This window comes from Varanus komodoensis, unplaced genomic scaffold, assembly GCF_004798865.1.
Source record: "Varanus komodoensis strain SLA01 unplaced genomic scaffold, ASM479886v1 scaffold10, whole genome shotgun sequence".
In the NCBI taxonomy this organism is placed as follows: Eukaryota; Metazoa; Chordata; class Lepidosauria; order Squamata; family Varanidae; genus Varanus; species Varanus komodoensis.
Window position 1 is genome coordinate 17,078,612 of NW_025335269.1, and position 20,107 is coordinate 17,098,718.

The 20,107-nt window shown below is 36.6% G+C and overlaps 1 protein-coding gene across 2 annotated transcripts in view; it reads right to left on the minus strand.

Moving 5' to 3' along the window:
* Positions 1 to 20,107, minus strand: part of GOLGA4 (golgin A4) — a 72,571-nt gene that overhangs the window by 15,629 nt on the left and 36,835 nt on the right. For both annotated transcript variants that reach the window (XM_044454895.1, XM_044454886.1), the window contains 6 exons: positions 12,992 to 13,170; positions 11,786 to 11,917; positions 10,102 to 10,257; positions 5,551 to 9,782; positions 2,737 to 2,858; positions 1,320 to 1,450 (listed from right to left, as the gene is read on the minus strand). In XM_044454895.1, the coding sequence (XP_044310830.1) occupies positions 1,320 to 1,450; positions 2,737 to 2,858; positions 5,551 to 9,782; positions 10,102 to 10,257; positions 11,786 to 11,917; positions 12,992 to 13,170 (4,952 nt within the window). The remainder of the gene's footprint in view (positions 1 to 1,319; positions 1,451 to 2,736; positions 2,859 to 5,550; positions 9,783 to 10,101; positions 10,258 to 11,785; positions 11,918 to 12,991; positions 13,171 to 20,107) is intronic.

Below are 20,107 nucleotides of genomic sequence, written 5' to 3' on the forward strand. Positions count from 1 at the left end.
AACTTTCCCTCTGCCCCTGCACACACTTTAAGCATATTTCAGGTACAATTTGCAAGATCAAAGGCAATATAAATTACCAGTTGTACCGACTTGCAAGTCATTTAATTAGATAGATCAACCAGAGTGTTTCATTAAAAGTAAATGACTAGTTGGCAGTTCAGAAGAGTCCAGAAGCTGAAGTCTTACAAAAAACCATTTCTTTCAATAGCCTATGGTATCTCAAATTATTTTTGGCAAAATAATTAGTATTAAAGTTAGCTACCAATAACAACCAAATATTTGCATTAGAGGGATAAAATCCTGTGGGCAATAAGCAGTACCCCTAAAAATGTAGCTGCCATGAATTATCAACACAAATCCTATCATTTTGCAATAACTGCCTGATCAACCCTTTGTGCTGACACCTTTATTTGTAGCAGATTATTACTAACTGATAAAATTTAAATAAATTTGTAGTTACCACAGTTTTAGTACAGAGTCCTGCTGAGCTATTTCAGCATAATACAACTTACAAATTCATTGTTAAAAGGCCATCTTTCAAATTTTTAAATTTGTTAAAACAGATAAGTATCAAAACAAAGCAGGTGCACAGGTCACCAATTAAAACTTAGCTGATTAATCTGCAAGTTAACAAACTAAAGCTTGTGCCCTAACTTTAAGTAGCAGTGCATTTATCTGAACAGTTATTGCCTAGTTTTAATTTATCAGAGTGCGGCTTATTGGAAAGATTTTACCAAGTCACCATCATTGACTAATTTGCATGCACTATGGCTAAAACTTAGTTTAGCACTATATGCACAAGCAAGAATGATCCTGTGCTAAGTGCTGAAACTGAGTGCTCTTCTCCTCCCACAGACCCAGAAGGACAAATGACCTAGAATCCCTGTATGGTTTAGCGTATGTGCAAACTTGGAATTGTAGCTTAACATAAACTTCATTTTGCTAAATAAGTCTATAAGTAGCTGGTGTGTTTAGTAGTTGACTGATGTTTACTTTAAATCACAATTATTGGGTCATGCATCATCACAAGGCAGTAATCTGCCAAAGTGAAACTATGACCTGGCTTGTTCTTCCTCTGGCCAGGTGGGAAAATAGCCCTTCTCCTGATAAAGGCCATCATTCATCAGGACATCAAAGCCAATTCCTTCCCATACAAGGCTTCAACCCAGGCTAAAATGGTTCCAGATGCTTGTACGTTAATAGTTGCACAAAACTTGCGTCGAAGATTGGGGATGGGGCTAGTGTTATGGGTGCAATAGTACAGTATAAAATTACATTCTGATCTGCAAAATATAAAAATCAAGTAGTACAATATATACCTGAAGTATTTCTTCATACTTTTGAACTGTCCTTCGTAGGTCATCGTCCTTTTCTAGGATCTTTTTATTTAACTGAGTTATCTCTGCATGGTGGCTTTCCATCAGTTCAGATTCAACTTCTTGGGCTTTACCTGTTTAAGAATGGTCTGCAGTGTTAATACAATACATGGTTGTGCTGTTAATTTAAAACTTAAATTACAGCAAGACATTCTACACATGCTGGAGAAAAGTGAACACTCACTCACTGTCCCACAGGAAACCCTAAAGAGAGAAATTCATGAAAGACAAAGTAACTAGCATCTTTTTAAATGCCCAAATGAAATTAATGTATTTTCTTTCAGGCAAAAGCAACCTATTGGCTCAATAGTGAACTGTGAAAGCCAATGTTGTGAAAAAGCAGGAAATGAGATGCACCTTAAGTAGCATATAAGCAGACAACTTCACTCAGAAAGTTCAGAAAGAATCCAGCTGCTAATCCATTATCCCTTCTTCCTCCTCCTGTTATTGTGCAACTACCAATACAACTACTAATATGTTCTTTTATATTGGGCCAATCTGGCGCCATCCTCAAGATGAATGAGGATGCTTTTTCTGTTTGTAAGCAGAAAAAGCAACCTAGAAGACCCAAGGAAAGATTGCTTGAACACATTGATATCCCAAGGTAAGTTAATATAAGATATTCATAGAAGGAAAGTTTCTTCCTCCCACATGCAGCCACGGAAAAGCTGCTCAGGAGGCCAGATGTAGTCTCCTAAGCAATAAAGGAGGAGGTACAGAAGGAGGAGGGAATCATCCAAAATGAAGCAGAGGTCCACCCAAACTTATTCATTCTTAGCTCCAGTAAAAAAGCAGAGTCAAACATGAATAATATGAATTTTAGCCACCTCTTATAGTGACATAGCAGGTGTTAATTGGTCAGAGGTGAAACTATGGTGCATATTTCTGGAAATAGAATGCCTCTTTGTAAGAACAGGGCTGCAAACTAAACACCCACATTTATAAGCTAGTTTTGAAGAGAAGTGGAATGTACACTTTAAACAACAGAACACTGAACATGGTAATGTAGGTTTATTTCAATAGCTGTAAATTTATGACTATATCTTTTTCTGAAATTTCTGCATAATTCCTATTTTTTCCAGAAATTATAATGGATGTTCATACCTGAATATAAAGTATATACCCAAAGATACAATACTGTATGAGAATTCAAACCTAAGGATAGAATGCAGAAGTGGCAGAAAGTTCAAGCCTGGTTATCTAAGCTTCCCTTTAGTATGCCCCATAGAACTCTAGTTGAACAGAAAAAGCAAACACACAAAAATCATGGCTGTTCTCCAAATGTATGCCTGTTTTCCCTCTAAGCTAACCCTCCCAGAATAGTCATACAAAATTTATATAAGGTATTGTTCCAACTCACTGATAGTTTCTTTTACAGCTGTTTCTATTTCCTGATCCTTTTGTGCCAGCTGAGTATTGAATTCCCTCATTAACTGCTTTAGCGTGGAGTTGTGCTTCAATTCAATGTCCTCCTGTTCATATCTATAAAGACACAGCAAAGCAAGAAGTCATGAGTTGTGGCAGTTTCAAAGATAAACTAAAATACATATTAATTTCCTACAAAGAAATTTCTAGATTCTTCTCACATATTCTAAGAAAAAGTATTAAAGGACTTTTCTTTTACTGAAATACTATCCTAATTTGCATGACAAAACAACCTGTTGTGGGCAACTACCTATGATGGGTTTTCATATTGTGCAAAACTAGAATGGTTTCTGTGGGGTAGCTTAATTTTTGGAAAAAAGCCACCATGAACACCCATGGTTTGCTCCAAGGGTTCTCATACACACAATAGGTTGCTGTGTTGTCCAAATGTGGGATGACAAATTTATCATGGATTGTGGGGATCAGTTATAAAACCACTCACAAGAGCATCAAACCCCCATGCCCAACAATCTATAGTTTCATCCATACTGCCTTTCTCACCAGGGACAAATATCCCACCAATTCCCAAACAGCACTTTGGAGGACCTGACAGTCATTTGCCACCTTATTATAATTCCTTTTACTCATAGAAAATTGTGCAAATATCTTCATTATAGTTGTTGTTGATATTGCTGTTGTTTTTAATACTATTATTATTTTGCAGGTCTTTCACAAATGCATACTCAGAGCTCTTCAATATGGGTAGTCTTGCCTTGACATGGTCCTTTTAGCCTTCAGCTGTCAAGGTGAGCAAAAAGCACAGCTAGTAACAGACAAAGGATTAGCATAGCAAGATCTCCTACAGGCAAATTTGCACACACTGGCCAAGGGCAAGGGGAACACTAAAACCAAAGGAAACTGAGAAACCTATATATGACATGAAAAGGCCTGAAAACAGAAAAAGCAGGTACAGCAAAAATGTGAGCAGGGAGACACAGTATCTCACACTCAGCAATCTAATCCTCTTGATTGTAATTGTTGAACTGATATTTCTCAGTGTATTCCAGCTTTTCAACACTTCCCCAAGTCTGAATCTAAGCCAGAAAGGGGAGATATTAATTCCCACCAGTAGCACAGTTCTACTTTGGCATACTTACCCATGCAGTTATTGCAGTTTCCTGAGAGTTCTTTAAAAAATAGAGTATGCAGCTGCATGGAACCAAGTGAATGGGGTCCCCATTGGAAGAACCAATGTGAATTTTGGTCTTGTACCCCATTTTTCCATCCAGTTCCGCCACTCTTAGGGTTTTTTTTTTTTTTTAAGAAAAACTGTCGGGAACATTTGTGCATTGATCTTGGACTAATAAATTTGTGCAAATCTAACAGCTGAGAAGGGCATTTTGTGCATTAATTGCTCTGTTACTGCTGGTGCACAATTTTCCTCTGTTTATTTCCCAGCGCTTATATTTGCACAACCTCCCCTTCTTCTTCTCCCAACTATATGCAAATTAGCTAATAGATAGCTTTGTCTTAGGAAGCAAAAATGATGAAACTGAAGTTGTCATACTTCAGGCACATCAAGAGAATGCAAGACTCAGTGGAGAAGACAATAATGCTAGAGAAAGATGAAGGCAGAAGAAGTGGAACCAATTACAAAATGTATCAGACCCATAAAGGAAGCCATAGCCTTAAGTTTATATCAGCTGAGTTAGGTGCACCACGGTTTGTCACATAAACAACTCACACTGGGTAGCATAGTTGACAACCCAACTTTACAGGACACTTTTATCTCAGCAGTGCAGCTGTTATTCTTCAATCTTTTCAGAACCTGCCACATCAAGATGGATTAAAAATAGTTTTCATAGAAATTTTGAATAAAGGACATAGAAGAATGCCTTGATCACAGTAACAATTTGTTTTCAGTTCTGCACAAACGTGCAGGTATGAATGTCTACTCCTAGGAATTTTGCATCATCTTCCTCTAAGTTTTATAGCTCTCTCATGAAACATACGTATTTTTAAATGTTCTATCTAATTTGCACGCCTTAAAATTTGGCTGCTTTGTGCACTGATCTTGAACTCAGTCCCTGCTCTGCCTTCAAACTGGAATATGTTTACCCACTCAGGACTTGTTCTGACTTGAAAACTGCTTCTGTTTCGTTATTTTATTTTATGTATGTATGTATGTATGTATGTATGTATTTATTAAAACATTTTTATGCCGCCCCATTCGCCGAAGCCTTGGGGCGGCTTACAACATTAAGTTACTGGTCTCTATGTCAGTGTGCAACAGAAACCAGTAGAGGGAACTGACAAACATGAAGATGGGGTGCAATGAGAATGCAAAGTGGCTGGTGAGTGTAGGAGAGAAGCTTCAGGGAAGGGTGTTATTACTAGGGTAGTCTGTGAAGCAATTTTTAAAAAATGTATTCACTAGCAAGGAAAAGCTAAAGCAGAGGATTAAATTGATAAGGACACTGACAAAAGGGAGCCAAACTTGTGAACCTGGCAAGATCCTGATGCCCCCCCCCCCCCCAAAAAAAAGTGTTCCTACATCTCTAAAGTCTCTGAAAATTAATTCCTATTTGTGCTCTGATACAGGAATAGGGAGTGCGCACTTAAGAAGGTAACATTTCCAATGAACTTGACCAAGACTTTGACAATATATTCTTACAGCAAGTTTTCAATTTTTGTGGAAGTATTTTTGTTTGGATGTAAAATTGGGTAAAGCCAATGTTATTATTTCACACAACTGTAGTATTCATATGAGTGGTGAATGGCAATGTTAAAAGGAGTTATGAAAACTTACTTTATTTTTTGTTCCATTTCTTCCAAAGATTCTTTCTTCAGTATCTCCAGTTCTTGCTGATGCTCCTTCCGCAGTGTACGCAAATCCTTCTGCAGCTTAATCAGTTCTTTGTGCTGTTTCTGTTTCTCCCGCTCAATCATTTCCAGTTTACCTTGCAAATCCTTTTGCTGGGTCTGCATCTCATCAAGCAGTTTCTGAAGCTCAAGGACTGATTTGGTCTTTTCTTCTGAGGTTTCTTCCAAAACTTTTATATGGCTAGTTCTTTCATCTAGCTGCTGCTGTAGTCCCTGCAACTTCTCATCATATTTTGCAGTCAACTCACCCATCTCAATTTTGTGCAGTTCTCTCTCTTTAATGGCATCCTCATCAAAACTGTGTATCTTTTGTTGCAAAGACTTTCCTTCTTTCTCCTTTTCTTCAAGTTCATTTTGCAAGTCTTTAATCACACTCTTCATATTTTGCTGTTCTTGTTCTTTGGTTTTCAATTCTCCTTTGAGATATGCTAAGTCACAATCATCTTTTGTGTGTTGTTCAAGCAATAAGGCATGTTTCTTAATTTGCTCCTCAAGTTCTTGATGAAGCTTTTCAATTATGAACTGGTCTTCTTGTTTCCTTTTGAAGAGTTCCTCATTTTGATTCTGAACCTCCAGCTTTGATTGAACACATTTCTTTTGTTCTTCATCAAAGGTCTTTAGCAGTCTTTCTTTTTCCAATAAATCCTTTTGTAATGTATCAATTTTTAATTCATACATCTGTTGTATGTTTTCCTGATCTGTGGAAACTTTGATGGCTTCCATTTTCTGTACCGTCTCCTTTTCTAACTCTGAATCTATTAATCTAATTTTTTCTTCCAAAAACATTATCTTCTTTTCTTTATCTTGCATTTTTTCTTGTAACTGCTTTTCCATATCTTCTCTATACTGCTGTTCCTTTTCTTCCATTTGAGATGTGAACTGCTTTCTAAGGGAAGCAATTTTTTGTTCAGACTTTTTTTTCAGGTCTCCTATTTTAGCAGTGGTTTCTGAAATTAGTCTGTCTTCTAAAGCCTTTAACTCTTCCTCTTTGCTTTTTATTAGAGACATTTTTGTTTCTTCAAATTCTTTTGCTTTTTCCTCAAGGTCAATTTCCATAGTCTGCATTTTCTTTTCAAAAAGTAGTACTTCTTGTTCCATCTCCTTAAGCCTATTATCCTTTTCTACAACTGCTTCTTGAGCTTGTTCAAGCTTTTGTGCCAGTTCTTTCTGATTACTGTCTTGCTCATTGTACTTTTTGAGCTCATCCATTAAAGAATCATTTTCTGCTGTTTTCCGAACAATATGTTCCTCTAGCTCAGCAATTCTTGCTGTATGGATTTTTAACTTAGCAACCAAATCTGAGTCCTGTTTGTCTCTTCTGTTCTGCTGTTGTTCTATTAAGCCTTTCAAATGTTCTACATACTTGGTTTGTTTATCACATTCTTCCTTCATTCTAGTCAATTCTTCTTCTTTTTCAATAGCTTGATTATTACTCAATTCAACTTTGTTTTGTAACTCCTTGATAGTATTATGGTTCTGTGTAAAACTTAACTGGGCTTTTTTCTTCCAATCAGACATTTTGTTCATCCAGTGATCTACTTGTTCAAGAGCTGTTGCTTTTTCCTGAGCCAGTGTTTCAACTTTGGAAGACAATTCCTGCACTTCATTCATTAACTTTAGCTGATTCTCTTTGAGTTGTTTGTTTTCCATTGCTGTGGCAGAATCTTTTTCTGAACTGTTATTTTCAAGTTTCAGGTTTAATTCACTGACAAGTTTGTTAAGGTCTGTGATCTCCTGTGTCTTCTCATTCACCTCCTTCTTCATGGAACTGACTAGATTAATATGCTCAGATAATTCTTTCTTCAGCTCTGTGATACAAGTTTCCTTCTCTGTTGCTGCTTTCTGCTGGTGCCCTCCTTCTTTTCGCAATTGCTCTTTTTCTGTTACAAGCCTTTCCATGTCAACTTTCATAGATATCATCAAGTTTTCCTTTTCCTGCAAGTGTTGCTTTGATTCTTGGAAACAGCTTGTTAAAATATCATGACTCTCTGTTATTTGTTTAAGTTGAGCTTTGAGGTCAAGAATTTGACAGGTTTTCCTTAATATTGTTTCTTTAATTATTGTTGCCTGGTGCTGACAATGTACAACTCTACTAATTACCGGAGAAATCTTTTCATTGAATTTTTCAAACAGCTCAGTAGTTTTTGTTTGTAACAAAGCTGCCGCTTTCTGTTGATAGTCCTCCAACTGTGTGGCTGAGTCCTTTACAAACTTTTCAAATTCAGCTTTTTGTTGTTGAAGCTCTAAATCTTTGGCATCAATAATTTTCTCATATTTCTCATGCTCTTTTGCATTTGATAATTTCAAACCCTGTAACTGTTCATCAGATGCTTTTAATTTAGCTTCTAGTTCACTAACTCTATTCTTCTCTTTTTCTCCTACTGCCTCTATTTCACTAAGCTGTTCCTGAACTGCTATCTTCTCCTTCAAGCACAAACTGAGGTCACCCTCTAGTTTCTCACATCGCATTTTCAGTTCAGTCTCTTTCTGTGTCAAAGCAGTTACTTCAGTTAGTGTCTGCTGCAGCTGGTCTTGCAGCTCATTTATAGATTTCTCCCACTTTGTCTGTTCTTCCTTTAACCTAGTAATTTCTACATTATTCCCTTCTTTTTCAGCACTTAAGGTGGTCACTTTCTGTCTCACATTTGCTAATTCCTTTTCTTTTTCTTGTAACTCTATTTCATGCTTTTCCTGAAGTTCTTCAGCCTGCTGACTCATCTTCTTTTTCCATGTTTCTACAACTTCTTCTAGCTCTTGTCTATGAATTTCAGCAAGGCTTTCTAGCTGTTCTATCTGATTTCTCTCCAGTTTTGATACAGCATCACTTACATCAGCTGAACTGGCATGAGCCATTTCCAGTATTTTTGAATTGAACTGCTTCTCTTTCTGACTAAACTCCAATTGTTTATTTTCAATCTCCTTTTTCAGTTTTGCTTCCTGTTCTGAAAGCTTCTTCTTCAACATTGCTTGCATCTCCTTTGCTTTTTCATTAACTTTCTCTATTTCTATCTCTTGTTGTTTTAATCTGATTTCATATTCACCTTTTAAAACATTCATTTCCTCCTCTTTGGCCGATAAGTGCTGCTTAAGCTCATCAATTTGTTGGTTCAACAGCCCCTTCATTTGTGCAAGCTCATTTTCTTTATCAGTAAACCGACTCTTTGCCTGACTGATCTCTTCTCTAAGGTCTCTTAACTGTGATTCAAATTGGTCTGTCACAGAGGAAATATTCTGAGTATTTTTTTTCTTTTGCTCTTCCAGTTCACATTTCAAATCATTTACCTGGGATATCTGAGAGTCTAATTCAGATTTGATTTCATTCAGTTGAGTTTCAGTTTTTACAATCTGTTCTTCAAGGTGTGATTTTTCAGCTTTTACATCTGCTAACAATTGTTGTGAATCTGTTAACTTCTGTTCATATATACTTTCCTGTTCTTTGACACTGTCCTGTCTGGACTGACAAAGGGCATCTAGGTCTGCAGACATCTTTTTACTCTCAGTTTCAGTCTTTACTAAAGTTTCTTTTATTTTTTTCAACTGATCTTCCAATTCCTCTTGGCATTTTTCTTTTGCTTCCAAGAGTAGCTTGAGTTGATTTATTTCTTCTTTCAATGTTTTCTCAGATATTTCCTGATCTTTAAAGATAGCTTCAACTTGTTTTTTGTGATGATTCTTCTGCTCATCCAGTTTTGCCTCAAATTCTTGCTTTGCTTTATCTGCTTCATCTTTTAACTTTGACAGACACTGTTCAAGATCTTGACGGATTTTTAATGTATCTGATAACTCAGAAGAGAGTGCTTCAAGCTCTGTCTGTTTCACATCAAGCTTTTCTAAAGTTCTCTCATTCATCTCTTCTATATGGGCATGAAATAAAGTCTCTTTCTCTTTCAAAATTTTAGCTATTTCTTCCTCATGATGCCTTTCCAATTTCTGTATTTCTGACTGTTGCCCCTGCCTTAGCATTTCTAGTTTTTCTGTCCAAATTTGCTGCTCTTGCCGCTTCATATTCTCAAGCTCTTCTTTATGTTTTTCAACCATAGCAGCAATTACTTTATTCTGCTTATTTTTTTCTGATTCTAACTGAACATTCATTTCTTCTGTCTGGTTTTTGTCATTTTGTGAACACTTTGCAAGGGAACTTTCCAATTCAAGAATTCTCTGTTAAGAAGAAAACAGCATGAACATAATTTTCTTTGAATAAACAAATTTATTCAACTTGATTATTTATCTGATACTACCAGTAATATAAACTGCATTTTCCTAGCATAAGTGACTTCTAGATCAGATTTCTTTCCTCACGGTACAACACATGTATTTTGTGCCACTGCGCTAAGTGTTTCCCATGATTCTCTCCTGCATTGCAGGTGTTTCAACTTGTCCTCTGGAGCTGAGGCCCATCTTCAAATTACAGGAGACCCAAACATTTACCATTCTGACTCAAATGAGAAAACAGCAAAGAGTTTTACAGTTTACTCACAGTTCTGAAGGTTTCTACTTCTTGCTGCATTTCCTCAAGCTTTTTGTCACACTCCAACTGAATTGCCTTTTTTTGCAATTCCAGTTCTTCTAAGGCTAATGACTCTTGTTGTTCTTTTTCATGTATGAGCTGTAGATGTTCACTCTGGCACTTTTCCTGTGTCAAGAATTATGACTTTTTTTTAAAAAAGTACCATATAGTCATTGATCTATCAGTTGTAAGTATTAGTTTGTTCTTGCTTATTTCTACTTTCAATATCAAACAATCTGATTGATTAAAAATCTCTCACATGGTTTTAAGATTTTCACCAGTAGCAAGGAACATGAATGGTATGTTTCTATATATAGACAACTGTAATTTGAATAAATGGCAGCAACCATAATGAGAATAATCTGCTGACAAATCTAGTTCCCTAACCTTATTTATTATATATTATTGCAGAGGGAAAATGAGAGAGAAGTAGGGCCATTTCACCAGCTCTGTTGAAGTATTTGTCTCATGAAGGTTCCTTATCCCTCAACTGGCACCACCAGTAGCCATTCCAGCAGGCAGTAGAAAGGAAGATGACAGATGGAGATGAGGGGGAAACAGGGCCATTCTACAGGTCCGGCTAAGAGACTACTTAGGTGTACTGTTTCCTTCCCTTTTTCCCTGTCTGTTAAATCTTTTTAGATTATAAGGCTGCAAGCAAAGACTGGATAGGCTCAATACCTATGAATAAGCTACGCAGAAATCAACCAGGTTCCCTGTGAGTTATCTGCCTGCTTTTTGCCCTTATTACACATATACAAGACCTCAGATTCAGCTTCACAAAACAGTGAAATCTGAACAATTTCTCTCTGAAACCTCTACCTTATGTATTTCTATACATAAAGCTTTGGAGGGAATGCTAAGAAAAACCCCACCACCACCAAACAAACAAAGAAACAAACACACATACTTAGTTAAACAAAATTATCTCAAAAATCCACCAAATGTGTGAAAGGTTAGGGTAGAATTTGGGAATTTTGGACACCTGCAATGAATATGTAGTATGTAATGCTGGTTTTAAATAAAATGCTGTTAGTTCAAAACAGCATATTCAAGCTATTGACTGGGAACAGTCAGTCAAAACGTATCTCACTGGTAACTCACTAGCTTCCAGTCCATTTTTAAGCATAGCTCAAACTGCTGGTGATTACTCTTAAGGTCCTAATCTGCTAAGGCCTCAGATACCTGAAGAAACACCTGTTCTCATACCAACCTGTCCATGTATTGAGGTCATGTTCAAACATTCTCCCCCATGTGTCCCTAACAAGATAAGGTGGGTAGTAACTACTGAAAGAGCCTTTTGAGTGGTGGCAATCTTCCCTAGGAAGGCCAACCAGGTAACAACCAGCACTGTTATCATGTTGATGTCAGGAAAGACTTCTCTGTCTCTAATGCTTTTATAAATTTTAATTATGTTGTTTCTTCATTTATTTTTAAAGGTTATTTTGCATTTGTGAACTGCCCTAGATGCTCTGCTGAACAGAGCATACATTTATGTCTTCAAAATAAATACACATTGTAGTGTATAGTCTCTCTGTAGGTTCTCAAAAGTGCATGTTTGTGCACACAATGTTCTTCTCTGCACACCTTATTCACATTCACCAACAGTAATGTCAACCAAGAAATGTCTGCTTCAGCCCTCCAAGATACTTACAAGAGCTGCTTTCAGTTGTTCCTGGAATGCCTGATCTTGAGCCCGTAGTCTATCATTTAACAGCTGTTCTTTGCTAGCTATTTCATTTTTATGTAACTTCTCCAGCTCAGTAACTTGTTCTTCTGAAGATTTCTACAAATTTAAAACCACAAATATATGATGTCCCAAGAAACAAGAGTGTTATTTCTCAAATGGAACTAAGAGTAAGAAAACACAACTGTGACTGATATAACACAGCTGAATCAAGGCTTAGCTGTACTTAATCAATACTAACCTAATCCCAGTTGATGTCACCAGGTTTGCTTTAATATGATTTATATGTGGATCTAGCCCATTGCTATTGTGTAAGAAACACTACTTGATGCATTACAGACCCACAAAAAGAATTTCAATTAAAGCATCTAAGGTTGCAATGCTATATACATCATTACCTAACTAGGATTTATGAATAGACATGTACACAATTGTACTATGAACATTTAAAGCAGCTTTCTTTGACCTGGTGCTCTCCAGATATTTTGGACTAGAACTCTAGGATGAGTGACTATTGCACATGCTGGGAGGCACTGATAGGAACTGTAGTCTAAAACATTTGGAGAGCACTAGGCTTGTGAAGGATGGCTTAAACACTTGCCATTAAGTTCATAGTATGCTCTTACAGCACAGCTCATTTCATTCAGTGGGACTTACTACACTGTATGGAAACAGGATTACAACCAAACAGAGCAATCTTATATATTGCTCAGAAATAACTCCCACTGAGTACAACACTGAAGAAAGTGTTCATAGACCTGCATATATTACTGGAAGTTTCTTAACAGCAGGATTCAACAGAGTACTTTAGCATCCACCAGTCTTTTCTTCTTTTATAAGAAATCAAACAATTCATATTATTATATTTAGGTTTTGCAACAAAGAAAGAAGCATAGGAAAACACACATTCTTGCATACATTACCTAAGATTCAGGAATAGGCAACTGGGTACACTCCAGATGTTCTAGACTACAGCTGCCAGAATCCTTGGCCACTAGTTATGAGTGGGGCTGATAAAATTTACACGGGTTTGTAAAACTGTTAGTACACTATACTTCTCTGCCCAACACTTAAAAACACAGGGAAGTTAAACTTTACCAAAATTAACATGATGCATTCAAACTTTATACTGAAATGTTACCATTTGTATGGCAATTCAGGATATCCATTTACCTTCATGATATTAACCACCTCCTGCTTCACCCTTGTTAACTCTTGCTGAAGGCTCACACGCTCTTCTTCACTCGCTTTTTCTACAGCCTTGATCTTTTCATCCATTTCTGCTTGTAATTTCTTACGTACTTCTTCAGTCTTTTGGGCTGTACTAAGAGCCTTCTCAAGCTCTTCAAATGCTGTGGAAAAGGAGAAAGAGAAGATGATATATGCATGAAATAATATGCTCGGGGTGAAATTAAATTCTCTCAGATGGAGGCCATGATCTCATTCAATTACCTATCTAAATCATGAAGTCAACCTGAAAGTTTTCATCAGCTGCTTTCAATTTAGCTTCTAGTTCACTAACTCTATTCTTCTTTTTTTGTTCTTCTGCCTTTATTTCACTAAGTTGTTCCTGAACTGCTATCTTGTCCTTCAAAGACAACTTAATGTTAACCTCTAGTTTTTCACATCACATTTTGAGTTCAGTTTCTTTTTGTGCCAAAATAGTCGCTCGAGTTAGCATCTACTATAGCTGCTCTTGCAGCTCATTTATACATTTCTCCTATCATGAAGCCACTCTGGAAAGAACAACATTCTCCTTCATATTGACACAATAAAATTGCAAAATCAGCAAACTAGGTTCTTCTCGCTGCTTAGTGTAAACATATCTCTCAACTTTATCACTTAAGGGACTGAACAAGAATGCTGTATGAAAGAGGGAATTCACCAGCAATTCTACTCAAAATAATGTTTGGTCGGAAATTCTCAGGAGGCACTAAGTGAAAAATGCCTGGAATGCCAGTGCTTTTATAACCATGAGCAGCTACTCTCCATAAGGATAATGAGTAATATTATTATATAACTTTTGTATTTTTATTTTATGCCAGTTCAACTAATGTGCATTTAGCCAATGTAGTTTATAATTACTGTGGCAACTTGCTGATAATTTACTATGGTAGTCTTAGTTTTGCTTTTGTTTTTATGTATTATGCAATCTTAATAAAAGTTAACTAGAATTTGGCACGGCTAACATTAATACCAAATTAAATTTATCCTCCTCCTTTTAATTCTATTGCCTAAACTCAGGCTCTGCTATGGCTGAACATGGGCTGACATTGAGACAGACTAGCAGACTCACAGCATGATGTTGTCACCACACTGTTAAAATTAAGAGTGCTAAATTTTGCAAGGGGAACAGGAAGCTATTCAACATGAGAATGCAGTTTTGGTGGTAGACCCATGTCAGCTCTAATGTGCACTTTTGCCATGAAGCCATGAAATAAATATAGGATTGGAAATAAAATTTCATAACAAAATATGATAAAATCCACTGTGTTGCAGGACTAACTTCTAAATGGTCGAGTTTAACAACATACAGCATTTTCTTCTTTTAGCTAACATTTTGTGATGTAGAATGGATGAAAAGAAAATAAGTATTTAGGTCTATCAGAATAGTAACCAGAAACATTCTCAGTATATACTAGGACTACTCAAATGCAGTAACCCAGCAACATGCAGCTGCTTTACCATAATTACAAGCACACAACACCGAGAAGGATGCTAAGCAAGCAGAAGGATAAATGGTAGAACAGCATGAAAAGCACAAGAAAGCACAAGAAACCTCACAGAAACACATTTTGCTCTTTAAAAGTAAAATTTTATGCATCTCAGGCAGTCTAGCATATAAGTAGGAATACATGACATATCTATTCATGGGAACGAATTCTAATGCAAGGGATAGGTATTGACAACAAATTAAAGATTATACTCATGAAATTATACCAACAGGTGTCCAAATTCACTTTTATCCACTCACATGTTTCGCTACATGTATCTATTTTTAGTATTAAGTTTAAATAGAAAATAAATTCTTCAACAAGTTACTTTTCTTCCCTACATGAGCATAGGTATCACAGATACTTTAAAACATTCTTCAATTTCTGCTGGGAAGTAAGGACTGAAAATGTTTAGCTAGCTATATAATGCCAGTGAACTGCTCCTATTCTAGTCTTCACTACCCTGAGGCAGAGAGGAACATTTCCTAAGGGAAAGCTTTAATGTAACTGGAATGAGGCCTACTCTTCACAAATAGAAGATGAAGTGAGCCTGTGTTCTTGACTGTGTCACTTCAAATTGCAAGTGGGAATTCATAAAACTGGATGGATTCAGTTTGAACGGCTAAGTAAGCCTAAGTCTAGTTCCAACACACTGGATAAATTCAAATGTCATGCTAAGCTACCCTATGATTATTCAAAGTGGGATTGTGTTGCTGTTGTTGAACCTAACAATCCCAGTATCCTTCATGGCAAAAACTGTCTTATCTCCTCCTCCCTGCTCTGATCACTACCCTTTTTGTTCACTGCTGGGGGTTGAGCATGATACAAGGTTTCAGACAACCTCAGCTGAGGTCATCTTTGTTTTAAAATATTATTTCTGTCAATCTTTCACAATGGTGATCTTATACCTGCCTGATAAATGTAATCTTGCCTGGTCAATTTTTTCAGTTGTAAAAGGGAGCTGAAAAGTGAAGTAAGTAACCAATTGACAAGGCAAGACTACAGATAAACTAATTTGTACACAGCTGCCAAGAATCAATTGCCAAGTTGTTAATTGAAAAGCACCAAGAAAAGAAGAAAGCACAATAAAACAAACTGCACGCAAATGAAATATTTTGTCTGATACTATTCTGCTTTATTAGCACCATTCTTCTTTTCAGCACTTCCCAAAGTCTTCGGCTATTAAGACTTTCTGACAGCTCCTTTTCAGTGCTTTTACTGATGCAATTATTGCAGTTAGCTGACAGGTACTTAAAAAAATAGAGAATACAAATTTAAGACCTTGGAAGGAAGTGGAGGAAAAATTTGCATCCCTACAGCAACTGATCTGTTGCTTCAGGTACACAAATTTCCCTTCCCTTTAATTCCCAGGCATTAAATTTGCATATATTTCTGCATTTTTAAAAAACCCTTATCAGGAAACTATAATATCAGCAGTAGCCTCTTGAAAATGGAGCCATGCAAATGGTGTATGTGTGGAAGTTAATAAATGTCCTTTCTGTAATAGCTGGATAGTCAGTGAATTGTTGAAAAAGTAGGGAATAAGAAGAACTGTAGAAAAAGTAGGGAATAAGACCTCCCTTTGGTGCAGTTATTCCTTTGGCTTTTTTTTCTTGACTTTCAGTGTTTTTGACTTCTACTACTTGGTCCCACCTATCCCTTACTGCTATATCTCCCACAGTCCTTTGCAAACAGTGCATGCAAATTAGTTGGACACCTTTCTCTTGTTAATATTTCCAATTGATAGCCGTAAGTGTGTACTTGTGAAAAACAGACTAAAAAAATAAAAATTATGACACCAATTGAACATTTTTAAACCACTGAAATTTAATAATTATAAAAAGCTGTTCAAAATTTTTGGCTACAGTGGGAGAGCAGTTGCCAGCAAGATTGAAAAAAATGAGTGGAATTGGCTTTTCTTGCTGTTCCTGCCTGGTAGCTCTGTAGCTATTCATGGTGACTTATGATAAAATCATTTATATGACATGGACAACACAGCAAACCGTTGTGAACAAGAAGAATACTACAACAAGCCCTGAGTTATTTCTCTGTCTTGTTCACAAAAAACCCTGTACAAAATGTTCCAGGTATGGAAAACATGGCAACCTACCATGGATGGCTGCCTATGGAGAGTTTCCATACCTTGTCATGGAATCCAGTCATTCAATACACTTTTGTACAAAATATAAAGTCCTGCTGCCCCTACCCACAAACTGATATCATCAATTAAGAACACAATTCTTACCACCTCAATGCTGTTTATAAGAATTAGCTCTGTCATTGATTATGTTCAAGGGTTAGTGATCCGGAAGGAAAAGCAACATTCTGTGTTATGGTTTTATAAAGGATGGCCTTATTTATGGTATAATCAGATGTGGAAAGGTTATATCTTTTACTGGTCCAACTCTCTTTTAAAGCAAGTCATCAAGCTTTTGAACACAAGTCAATACATAGGCATCCCTCCATCAGGTATAGCATACTATGTTTTTATACATGAAAGCCTACTCAAATGACACCAACTCTGACATATTGAAAAGGTTTGGGAAAGGTTCAGTATGCTTTCACTTAAGAAAGAAATAGTTCCTAGCTCAGACTAGTCCAGTGAAGAAATATTCCATGTATTTATTTCTTTAGTTCTGCGGGACCATGATACCAGCAGGCTGCAGAATTTTGCCATCTGAATTGAAGTTGTACCAAGACAATGAAAAATACCGATACACAATTGAACTACACAGACATGGACCACAAAATAGTATTCTGGGGGATGCCAACAGCACAAATTCTAATTTGCCACTATTTTAAAGTGTTATGTTTTTAAAGGTGGTGAGGGTGGAAGAGACTTGAACTGCCAGCCAAAAGCCAAGTCTTTAATTTTGCTTCAATCTGATGAAATATCAATGTGTGGTTCGAAAGCTTGTAAAAAAAGGGTTCTTCTTTAAAATAACAATTACTAGAGTTGGTACAATAAAAGCTATTTTACCTCTTTCTTTTAAGTCTCTCATGCCACATTAACTGAGGTCTTCAACTATGGCATCATCTAGTGGTGAAAGCTGAAGACAGCAGTATGGAACCAAATTATGCAGACTGAGAAATATTCATTTAGTCTGTTTCAACAAATATGCAAGAAATGTGAATGTAGAACTGTAACAAAAAAAGCACCTAGTCAAAATAGTAGTGTCTTATATTTAAAGCAGGCTGCACTTGTAATGACTTTGAACAAATATCTCAATACAGAAAGGAATTTCCTATCTATAAAATTAAAGAATGTTCAAGTTGTTTTGGGAATTATAAGCTTAACATGCAAAGAAGAAGAACAAGTACAAGAATTTATTAGAATGGTTGTTCTATATAGCTCAAACACTGATTAGTCCTCAGAACAAAAATTTTTATTACTGAGGTAATGCTAATAGTTTAATTATGAGACATGCGAAATGTATTTCACAGTAACAATGAATACCGTGAGCTATAAAATAAAGCCAAATATTCCAAGGAATTAGGATGCTGAATAGCAGTGAACTGACACTTTGGATATTGCCTGAGAAGCACAGAATTTACTTTCTAAAGCTCGCTGCAAGCAGCAGTTGAGTGATGTAAGAAAGAGATCCCTTACCCCAATCCTGTTCATACAAGGCTTGGGAAAGGCACCATGATTCACTTATTGGCATGTGTGGATGCACAAAAATAAGATGCTCGGTGAGATTTTAATACAATACACTCATAGTTACAGAACAAGAAGCTGCAATAATATTATATATGAACTGTTATGGTTTTATTTATTTTCAAAATTTATTTCAGGCACATTTTCAAACAGACTCATAAGAAGACTTGCATATTATATGAATGACTGGTACCTCAATCTTAAATACAAAATTATTGAGTTGGATCCAGAATCAGCCTTCTGTGGGAGGAAGGGATCTGCTCATTGAAATTTCTGGTGCCCCTAGAGTCTCCCTAATTTGACACTACATATCACCCATTCAGCAGGGTCACCTGACTCTCTCTCTAGCATTTTTAGGGTGCTTATATGGGAAGGAGGGAGCAAAGGCATCCACTTACATCAGTGTAGATGATCCAGATTATATCTGGATTCATCCCATAGAAATGTTATATATTTGACAAATATATTAAGTGCCTTGTAAAATTAATTTTAGTAATCAAACAAAACAGTCATTAAATCATAGCTTTGCTATCTCTGAACAGGTAAGAAATATAAGCTCTATGGTTTGGGTCCAAATTTAGGCTTGGGGAAAAAAAACAAAGCCCTCTTCTATGCCCAGAAGGCATTTGGAACACATCAAAAGAAGGTAAGAGGTGGTGATTTTCAGTGATTCCCTTGCAGTTTCACTATATTGTTTCAGAGAGTTCCTGCAACTTCCAGAACATATTTTTGAAGGGTACAAGGGGTTGCAAAAGGAGAAATGGAAAAGGTCAGTTCCTGTGAGTGGAACTGAACACTCCCACTAAAAGGAGCTAAGTCTGTATCCAAGCCAATGTGTAAAAATAGGTTTTATCTGATAATACCATACAATGAAATAATTATTTGAAAGTCTAATATTTTATATAAAAAGGGTTTCTTTAAAAATTGTCTGCATGTTTTAATTTCAGTCTATCTTGTAGTACATCTTTCTGAAGTATCAGAAAAAATATGTTTGGAAAAGGATGTTGGATGGTGTGACTTCGATCATAAAAAAATTCAGACCAATGCAAGCATAATATTGTCACGCTACTAGTTAGAATTTGTAAATCAGAGCCATCCTGGTTACTACAACAAACTGTGTTTTCAATATCTTAGGGATTGGTGATGATTGTTGTTATTCCTCCTCTCAAAAAGCCTTTACATGTGCAATCAGATTCTGTATCAGAGAAAGACGTGGAGCCAGAATATGCAGCTCATATTCCAAGGGCAGTGGATCCAGAGATAAGCTGGACAGATGGTGAAAATAAGTGTGACGTTCTGTGGAAAAGTTTAGTGAGTAAACTGATGTGGGGGCAGAACTAACTTCATTGATACAAGAATATGGCCTCAGGTTAAGGGGGCAGACCAGCTGAGAAGGCGCCAAGCGATTGGTCTTGAAACAAGAGGACCCACCATGAAGGCATGGCTTACTCATTTCTGTTTTGGAAGGGAGAAGGGGTATTCACTCGGAATCAGCTTCTTACCATTGAAGTTATGTTTCCCTAATGGCTAGTTTTCCAACTTCAGCTTTAACATTATGTCTTTTACTCAGAAAGCCTTTCATCTGGTCTGCTTGAAAAATGGGGGAACACATAGTTCTTTTGCAACCAGGTACTAAAACCATGGCTTGCAATAGCTTTTAAACAATAGTCATGAGAACATTTGTTTTGCATTTGTACAGAGCTGGGCTACCAGCAACGCACAGGCTATGTGTGGCTTCCTAGGCCTTTTCTGCAGCTACTGGAACTCTAAAATCACCACCATGCTGTCAATTTTCAGCACTGTACAGTGGTGGTAAAAGAAATGCTACATTTCCCTGCACAGCTTTAAAAAGAAGGAAAGGAAAGGAAAGAAAAGCTGAGAGGAGAGGAGAGGAGAGGAGAGGAGAGGAGAGGAGAG